Source organism: Coptis chinensis, chromosome 9 (genome assembly GCF_015680905.1).
Source record: "Coptis chinensis isolate HL-2020 chromosome 9, ASM1568090v1, whole genome shotgun sequence".
NCBI lineage: Eukaryota > Viridiplantae > Streptophyta > Magnoliopsida > Ranunculales > Ranunculaceae > Coptis > Coptis chinensis.
This window is the reverse complement of record NC_141464.1, coordinates 54,912,496-54,922,089: the sequence shown is the minus strand read 5'-3', so window position 1 is coordinate 54,922,089 and position 9,594 is coordinate 54,912,496. Positions and strand designations below refer to the sequence as shown.

At 36.8% G+C, this 9,594-nt stretch overlaps 1 protein-coding gene across 2 annotated transcripts; it reads right to left on the bottom strand.

The window, feature by feature from the left end:
• Window positions 1-249: 249 nt before the first annotated feature.
• LOC147476761 (pluviatolide O-methyltransferase-like) lies at window positions 250-2,095 on the bottom strand. Of its 2 annotated transcripts, none has more exons than XM_086583495.1 (3): window positions 1,937-2,095; window positions 888-1,655; window positions 250-705 (listed from the first exon to the last, which is right to left on the bottom strand). In XM_086583495.1, the coding sequence occupies exons 1-3, from the start codon at window positions 1,970-1,972 to the stop codon at window positions 403-405; spliced, it is 1,107 nt and encodes a 368-aa protein (XP_086439621.1). In that variant the 5' UTR covers window positions 1,973-2,095; the 3' UTR covers window positions 250-402. The 2 variants fall into 2 exon arrangements, with proteins under 2 accessions (XP_086439621.1, XP_086439623.1); XM_086583497.1 differs by having other exon boundaries at window positions 888-1,644; window positions 1,937-2,044.
• Window positions 2,096-9,594: the final 7,499 nt, after the last annotated feature.

The following is a 9,594-nucleotide window of genomic DNA, read 5'->3' as shown; positions in this document are numbered from 1 at the left end:
GCAGCAAAGATAGCAGGAGCTTCAATAGCTTGCACCACAATGCTATTATAGATCTTTCATAGCTTTCTTTCGAAGCTATCGTTGCTATCTTTTGTTGTTGTGTTAGTTAAAGTGGTGCCGCTATCTATGAAGTCTTTTGATAAAAAATCTTTTGGGAACAAAATACATTTCTTTTGTCGCAAGGTTAGGGGCTAGAAAAAGAGTATACAATACAACCTATATGAAATTACAAACAGAGAAAGAAGTATATACAGTGACAATAACAAGATAAACTGTATTATTTCATGATACCCATAACTTATTATATATGCAACTTTCTAGACCAATGCGGATTTTTATTTTGAATGAAATAAAAGGAAAAGACTAGGAAATTAACGGAACATGTTAATCGATAGACTTCAACTAAGGGAAAACTTCAATAACAGATTTTGAACCAAAACCATGAGTTATCTTATAACTCGTAAAACCAGCCTCTAGGAAGAGTTTTTCCCATTCAGTCTCTGTTCTCTCTTTTCCAGAAACCAAAACCATCATGAGAATGTCAGAGCAGAGTTGTGATTCAATTGCTTCATTTTTTCCTTTATTGACATCCACTACTATGTCTATGATAATCACTTTCCCACTATTGTTTGCTGACGGAATTGCTTCTTTGCATCGCTTCAGTATCTCCACGCATTCCTCATCGGTCCAATCATGCATAATCCACTGTTTGATTAGCAAGTTTGCACAATCAGTAAATGGCCTTTGTTTTTCCACATCGAAATCAGACAGTTTATAATATGGTCATATAATTCATGAGTATATGAATCTTGTTATTACATCGGGTGGGCTAAACTTTGCTGTAAAAAAAAATTACTGGATTGAAATAAAGGATGCCAGAAAAGAACCTTAAGTAGGATGATATCTGCAGATGGAATATATTCAAACATGTCACCACCAACGAATTCTACGTTTTCACTCCCTTGCATGTGGGAGACTACATGGGGAAGATCTAAGACAGTGCATCTTAAGTGGGGGAATGCCTCTGAGATTGCCTTTGCACAACTTCCTGTGCCACCTCCTACATCAACCAGTGATGAAAACCCCTCAAACATTGGCTTACATTCTTTAAACACCACATTCATAACAAATTCTGAATCTGCAGACATTGCGGCATCAAAGATCTTATTAGCGTCAGAGTGTTGGGAGCAAAAACTCCAAAAGTCCATCCCATGTGCGGCCTCAAATGGTGTCCTTGATCCTTTTCCTTGGAGCCAGGAACTCATGAAATGAAAAGGCGTTATACAGAAAGGATCTGTATTTAATAGCAAGAAAGATGACAGGTTTATGTCATGATTATTCGAGAGGAGCTTGGATGTAGGTGTTGACACATATCCTTCTTCCCTTTTGAGTTCATGGATCTTTTGTACGTCAAAGAAGCCAGCGTGCACCAATACACGCATGAGGCGGAAAACATTAGTAGATTTCGTCTCAGGGATAGATAGTGCCTTCACCAACTCTGATAGGGTGACGGGTTTGTCATTGTTGTATATGATATCTGGTATGCCTAATTGTACAGCACACCTCAGTGACATGGTGGTTATGTGGCTTAGCGTCTGATTCCATATATGTGCTTGAGCTGCAACATCCTCCTTTGCGCTATCCCTAGTAAGGATCTTCATCAACATATATACAAAGACAAATACAAGAAACTAGTATTAATTTGGTAAGGAGTTTGTTTAAATTCAGAACTTATAGTAAGTCCAAGCTAGTGATTATATCTCCGGTTATATTTAATTTCAATGATAGAATTCTGCTGCCTCTTTTCCAAAAAGTTGATTCATGAAAAGAAAAATCACAGCTAGAAGACATGTACGTTATGACTAAATCTGAACAAATTCTCTTACTGCCTAGCATATTCTGAATTTATATACAAGCTTTCATAAGATATATTTACCTGCTTTTTTGCTGCTAGATCAAGTTTCTCAGGCATAGCTACAGAGTGAAAGAGAGGAACTAGAGGGAAAGCAGTTTATTATGTTTTGTATTTATAGGGAGATTCGAGACTTTGAGTATATGAATGTAGAGAAGAAGAGCATGCAGGTTGCTTCAATTTATAAGCAGAGGAGAGATTTAGTCTACTTAAATGATCAAAGGCGCCAAGTTGGGATTGTCCTTATCCTATCAATAACTAATTTAAAAACTACAACTACTGAACTATAATAACAATACTATACAATGGCATGTATTACTGTTTCACAGGGATTGTTTAACATCTAGGATATTATACAATGGCACAAAGATGCCAGCGTTTTCCTGAGGGTGTACGTAATTTCTTAAATTGGTTATCGTGGCTGGCATCTTTTTAAATTATTAACCAGGAGATCCAGTATCGTATCTGGTGCAGATCTGAATAATTCATACCGATACCGAAGATACATGTGAATAGTAGGATTTCATGCCCCCTGCCGCCCTCTCATTGATCCTCAAACCAAAAAAGGAATATAGTTGCACTTATTTAGTCATTTTACTAGATTTTGGATCCGGGCATAAGCCCGGGATCTATTAAATATTTTGTGTGCTGAAAAAGGCTTTACAAAATGTCTCACACAAATTTTCGAATCAGAATATATTTTTATTGAAAATAAACCGAAATATATTAATGAACAGCGATTATGGTGCATAAGTACTTGGAAACTAAGGGATCAAATTGAGATAAGATATTAATCCGTAATTTTCATATGGAATTATCTTAAACTCGATATAGCTTGTATAATAGTTTTTTAGATTTATGGTCATTTAACGGTAAATCATCACTGCTCGACTTACATTAGTACAAATCACTAAAATATCTATCAAATCACTAAAACAGATTGATTGTTTTCATATCCTCAAAGAATACATTACTCCCACTTGAAAAGATTTATCACATGATCGTGTTCTACGATGAATTGATGAATACAAAAAAAATTCTCTTTCAAAAAAATGTGTTCACCTACTTAGAATACTCCCCCAAGTATTTTCTCTTTTTCTAAGTGATTGTTTGTATACATGCAAAATATACTTATTCAATTCCAAAATGAATAACAAATAAGATCATGTCGTTCTATGTCTTTCGTCAATGTGAACATGTCAAAATGTTAACGTAAGATTGGGTGGGTAAAATAAGTAATGTCCATTAATTTTCAGATTTGAACAATCTAATTAATAATCAAATGGATGGAAGAAGAGTGTGCCTTTCAAATAACATTCTTTTTCCAAACTTGAAGTTTCTAACAGACACCTTGAACTTACAATAAAATGCTTAAATATTCCATCTTATTCCACCTTTTTCCTTATTACTTATAATAGATTTATCTATTCTCAATGTTTTTGCAAGCACATTGCAAAACAAAGTTCGAATGAAGAAATAATACCACAAAGTTCTTCCAATATTGCACTAATGTTGAAAGGGTTAAGTTTGATGGTATCAATAAAGTGCTACAAAAATAAGTATAACAATAATTCACACAAACACTCTTCACTTTTTTGGACCAAAGAATTATCATCTATCAATTATCAGTAGAACACTCGTAAGTTTTTTTAAGCTTTAATATATTTTACTCCAAAATTATTAAAATTCCTACAACAAAAAATGTTTAGGTAGCTCTTTTTGCAACCAAAGTTTATTGCGTATCGAATAAAGGTTGTTGAGCTATTGCAAACTCAACTGTAGCTCCATCGCTTTGAAATGCTCATCACAATGCAAATTTAATAATAGCTTTCTTATGCAATACCAAGAGTAACTCATATAGGACATCATATTATTATACAACCACAACACCAAAACAGGATATTAGTAACGCTCCAGTTTTTTGCTTAGTAACAGTTTTTAAGTGTAACTAGGTTCCTAACGTTTTATAAGCGTTACAATTATATATAAAGTGTTACTTTAATTTTGCCAAATATGAGAATTAATTTGTTACGTTTTAAAATTGTTTGTTTGGACCAAAAAGCGTAAATAAATCGTAAATATTAAATATAACATTAAAAATAATAGCTAAAAATTAGAATTTAAAATTTCTAAATTAAAATTTTCGGTGAGAGGAAAGAAATTTCGGTGAGAGGGAAAGGCCAAAATTCTCGCGCTCTTTTCCCTATTTAAGATTACTAATGAACAGCCCTATTTTCATCCTTCTCTCTTCAACAAGTTCATCCTTCAACAAGTTTTGGGAGTCAAAGACTGGTGCCTTGGCGCCATTATTAGGTAAGGTTACTTTACGCGCCTTCTTCTTCTCTGATTTTGTATGTTTCATCATCTCATCTCTTTTTCAATTTTTCACTCTACTACTAGGTGATATCACAACTGAAATTAACTTGGGTGTTGGTTGGCTACTGATTATAACCAAAGGTGCGATTTTTATTACTTGTTTTATTCATTAAAAATTCGATTTTTGTGGTTTGATTTTGCTCTTCTATATGTAATTAGTAATTACTTATTTTAGTTATGTTATGATTTATATTTTTCCTGGTTTGTGGATTGTTAGATTAATATTCATGCTAGCAAACACACACATGGTCTGTATAATGAATACACGCCCCCGTTGATGACAAACCCAAACCCAAACTCAACTTCATACGGTTTAAATATCAGACCCAAGAAAGATACGGGTGTGGACAAAAAGGCGGTTAACGGTTGCGTAGCTTACTTGGTAAAGGACTCCTTTAGTTTAGCGGTCATGGATCGATTCTAGGTGGTGAACTTTTATACCCCTATTATCAGAGTTCACGTTCTGATCTAGCAAATCGACTTTTCGGATGAGTTCCATAGTTTTGGGACGGGATGTGGGAACGGGGAGGTAAAGCCTCTGTTAAAGCAATCGGGCAAATGCTAGTATACTAGCTTACTAGCTTTAGTAGCTTGTGTACTAGCCTGTTAAAGGAAGCAGGGGTACGCTGATTTGGGATGCTAACTAAGTAGATCGCGTGCGTAAGTTTAGGTGTGAAAGCAAGCGGGCAACAAGTGGATCGGGCTAACGGTTTATTTGCTCGTTAGGCTTTCCCATTCGAAAGCGTGCATAGGAAACGTTAAGCGGCATAGAGCAAAGCTCAACCAATGGGCTATTTGCTATAGTTCAAAGCCCCGTTCATAGAAGGTCGGAGACATGAGAAGGTGGTTTACTTACTTTATCGCTTTTAAGAGCAAAGGCGGTCTAGCTGCTTTGTTCCAAAGCTTTCATGCCACCTAAAGGGAGAACGAGATCTGAAGAACGGGCAAAGGAGCGGATCAGGTTGTTTACTTACTTTTTAGCGTGGCACTTTGTGTGTTAAAGGAGTACTTTATTTGGGCTGCTAAGTAGAAGTAGAAGCTATAGGGAAGGCTTTCGCGCCTTGCTATTAAGTAAGGTGGAAGCTAGCTACTTGTTTGTTAAAGGTGCTTGCCCGTGGCTATTTGTGGATCCGGAGTTACGCCCTATAGCCGATTGTTCTACTTTTAATCCTTAGTATTAGTAGCGGGTATTAGGTGAGAGGGCCTATCTCATAGCGCATTCGCGTGCTTTCTCGGATACCTTTCCATGCTTTAACAAAGCCACGCACCTTGCTCTTATAAGCAAGTAGCTTTGATTTTGGGAATAAGCCGGAAGTAAAGTAGTATGAGTTGAAGTGAAGGGCTAGTAAGTAATAATAAGTAGAGCGGAACACCTTGTTGGTGAACAAAAGACGTATGACTTGAGAAAGTAAGATCTCCGACCATTTGTCGGGAAAAGGAGCTCTAATGGTACTTTAGAATAAGAATAATAGGGACTAATAGCCAAATCCGGGCTTTTTTGAGTTTGTAGCTAGGCAGCTACTCTCTAGCTTCCAGCTATTCTTCCTTCTCTTATGGGACTTGAAGCCAAGTAAAGGCAGACTTGTTGTTGAGTTATAGTCTTTAAGATATGGGACTTAGGCGGGGAACCTCAGTTAAACAAACTAGTAATCTAATCGGTCATATAATCTGGGCTTCGCTACGACTTATCGGCCAAACAAGTAAACTACCTTAACCCCCGAAATCTAAGTAAGGAGTTGGCAGCGTTCGAGCTAGGAGTTGAACCAAGGCCGCTATTCGGACTTAGAGATAGTAGTTCCCAAGTATGATATGAAATAGGAAGGATAAAGGCCTTGTCCTACTCTAATACAAGTAAGTAGCTATTATTTACCTTAATCCCCGAAGTAAGGATTTTGAAGCTCGAGCAAGAGTAACTGTGAAGTTGCTACGGCCATGGGAGCTAGTCCCGAAAATCTTGGGCGATTCGAAGTTCTTTACAAGACAGATGGGAACTGTAGCTAACAAAGTGTGCCCCGAAAGTGGAATCCTACTTATACTCTTTCTACTATATTGGCGGGGCCGGGTGCCAAGTTATTAGTAGCTAGGGGCACTAAAGGCAGTAGTAGTAGTTCAGTCGTCGGGGCATGAAGCTACGTGGTTCTATTTGGCGGTCGTGGAGACAGAGGTCGAGGCAACTTGTTATATAGGTAGCCCGGCGTGTTAATAGATCTTCTTCTATACTAGTAGTAGTGGGTGAATCGGTTTCTTAGGTAAGGTTTAGTTTCTTTATTAGAAGGATAAGCACGGTTATTCTGTTTGTCCCAACATCCATCCCGAGGTAGGCTACTAACTTGCTTTCGTTAGAAGTAGTTAACGAACGGAAATAAGGCCATTTGATGTCTATAAGTGAAGATTGGATGGATGCCCGCTCCTTGGGTATGCTTTCAAAAGGGCTGTTTTCATGCGTCTTTGGTGTTCGTGGTCCGCGTTGGTTTTTCTATTCTCGTGGGTGTGCTGAAGCATCTACAAGTTGAGAGTGTGCTTTCGGGCAAGTGGGCTAACCGGAACTACTAGTAACGGATTTGCACGCAATCTGAGTAAAGGGAATGGAACTCTTGTTTGAGAACTTTAGCTACGGACTTAGGTTAGCTAGCTCAAACTTCTCCTATGGCTATTTGGATTAAGGAAGTAGGGTAATGCTTGGACAAAGAAGGCCTAACTTTACTTATTTACTTTGTTTGGAGTACTACTTTCCATATATTCAGCCCCGAAAAAGCAGTGATTTGAAAAACAAACCCAGTTTCACCCCTCCATAACTTCCCTCACTTATAGATAAGATAATTTTCATTTTCAGCAAAAAATTTAATGGCGTATATTGTGTTTGAGGGAGTAATTTGGTAGTGAATTAAAAATGAACCCAAATGCTTCTCTAATCTAATCTAATTCCATTTCTTTAATTCAAACTCCCTAAACTCAATCAAACCTTACATTGAAATCCAGAAAACCAGTAGGCATGTTTTAGAAATATTTTTTTCAATCAATCTCTCTCTTTTCTATGGAGTGACAACTGAATAAAAGAAAGAAAAAGATTGGACTGTGGAAATATTAATGAGAGTGGAGAATCAACAAACAAAGTGGTGGGTTATATAAGTATTTTCGTTTTATTTTGGTGGAACTCTCATTAACATCTCTGTATTTATTATTTCCATCTTATTCATCTCTCTCAAATTTTTGAAATAATGGCGATAACTTGATTAAAAAGAGGTTGCCTTCGAAATTGAGAAATGTGACCTTTGGATCTTTGGAAATTGAGAAATTTAACTAATGGTTGGATCTTTCAGTGGTCATAGACACACCTTTAATTTCGGGGTTAATTGAGTTTATCATAAGAAGAGATCGAAATGCAAAATTAGAAAGAACTTTCAAAACAAAATAATTTCTTTGAAAAACAGAAAACAAAGATACGACGGAGAGATAGTAGAACGACGAGCTCTCTAATTTTTTGGCATTTTTTCATATTATTTTTGTATTCTTGTTCGTCTAATAGATGTGGTCTCTACGTAGATCGAACTAGCTAATCATGATGCACACCATCCGACTCTAAACCGAGATAACTAGTAGCCGTGGTGTCTATGAATTGTGTTTCTACTTTCCTACAAGTTATTATCGTCTCTGAAGTTGTAGCATTCATTGGCTCACCCCGAACAAAATCCTGGCTCAATCAGCGATTGTTAGTAGTATCTAACTTTTTTTTTTTAGTTTGATAGCGTGGATAGGGTTTTCTAGAGTTCATCTTTGGAATGGGTTGAATATTTAAACAAAGAATAACCCATGTCTTGTTTCGGTAACTGTGGGTTTTAAAAGATAAAATCTGAACTAGTACACAAAGTATCTCTTTTGAAATTCAGATTCATATTTGAAGCAAGTTCAAAATTTTCAAACTTGTATCGAAGTGATTTGACAGTCCATCCTATTGGTCGAGCCTTTGAAATAAAATCTACAATGAACTACATGAGTTTGTATATATGTGCAAACCGATAGCATATATTTATATTTTTTAAGACTGAATTTCGGCAATTATCTTGAGTAGAGTGTGCGCATGTTGGGGGGAATGAGAAGTCTTTTATTTTGTCTTGCATTTTGTGCTTATATGTTATAATGCCTTCAATGTTAAAATGTAGGCACCGTTTAGCTTGTTTACCGAGATAGTTCAATATTTATAGAACGTTATGCATCAAATTTTCATAAACAGATAGTGCTAAAAGCCAGGCTAATAGGAAATGACATTGACCCTATCACTTGTTCCTTGTGTTTACTTGATGTGCTACTTGCAGAATGTCTCAACCGATTCCAAAAGATTGGATGAATGAAAATGAGACTTGGGAGTGTGTATAGGCAGGGTTTCCGATTTTATTCTATTAAGCTAGTGACAAAAAGACGAAACGTCGACCCGCGTGTCCTTGCCCATGTAACAAATGTCGAAATAGGAAAAGGTTTGCATATGATATAGTTAGAAAACATTTGATTCATAGCGGTATAGAATCAACATATCGTGTATGGGTTTTACATGGTGAGAACCCATATAAGGATCGAATGGTAAACCCGAAGTTGAAGAAGAAAATAGTGAGAAAGGACTAGGGATAGGGAATTTTGTTGATGTTGCTTATGGCATGCATGAAGAATTAGTGGGTGATTTGAGTGGAGGCGATGGAAGTCAAGCTGAAGATGTTGAACCACCTATTGTTCTAGAACCTGATTTGGGTAAGAGGTACAATGAATATAAGAAAAAAGCAGAAGAAAAATTATACCCCTCATGTGAGGCTCTGTCCACAACCCTTTCAAAGAATTTGTGGACCTCCATAACTTGAAGAAGAAGCAAAGATAATTGGTCGGAAATAGTGTGACGCTTTTGTCTTTGTTGAAAACGTGGTTGCGGATGGAAACACTTTGCCTTCTAAGTATCCCGCAATGAAGGCAATGTTGAAAGATCTGGGAATGAAAGTCGAGTGCATAGATGCATGTGAAAATAATTGTATGCTATATTATAAGACTGGGTTTGATTTGATAGTGTGTCCTCAATGTGAAACGCCTAGGTACAAAGTAAAGGAGGGGAAATCTGGAAAGAAAGAAACAAAAGAGGCGAAAAGTATTGAGACATTTCCCTTTGATTCCTAGACTTAAAAGGTTGTACACTATATCATGGATAGCACGTGAAATGGCGTGGCACTGATGAAGCGACACCTTCTTGGAATTATATGAGGCATCCAATCGACTTCGCCGATTGGAAGACATGTAAAGATGATTGGCCAGATTTTGCTAAGGAAGGC

Excerpts from the sequence above, each read along its gene's own strand:
- LOC147476761 (XM_086583495.1), bottom strand. The coding sequence starts at position 1,972 with ATGCCTGAGAAACTTGATCTAGCAGCAAAAAAGCAG. Across the intron at positions 1,656-1,936 it reads ATCTAGCAGCAAAAAAGCAG|ATCCTTACTAGGGATAGCGC; the intron begins GTAAATATATCT and ends ATGTTGATGAAG. Across the intron at positions 706-887 it reads CAGATATCATCCTACTTAAG|TGGATTATGCATGATTGGAC; the intron begins GTTCTTTTCTGG and ends CTAATCAAACAG.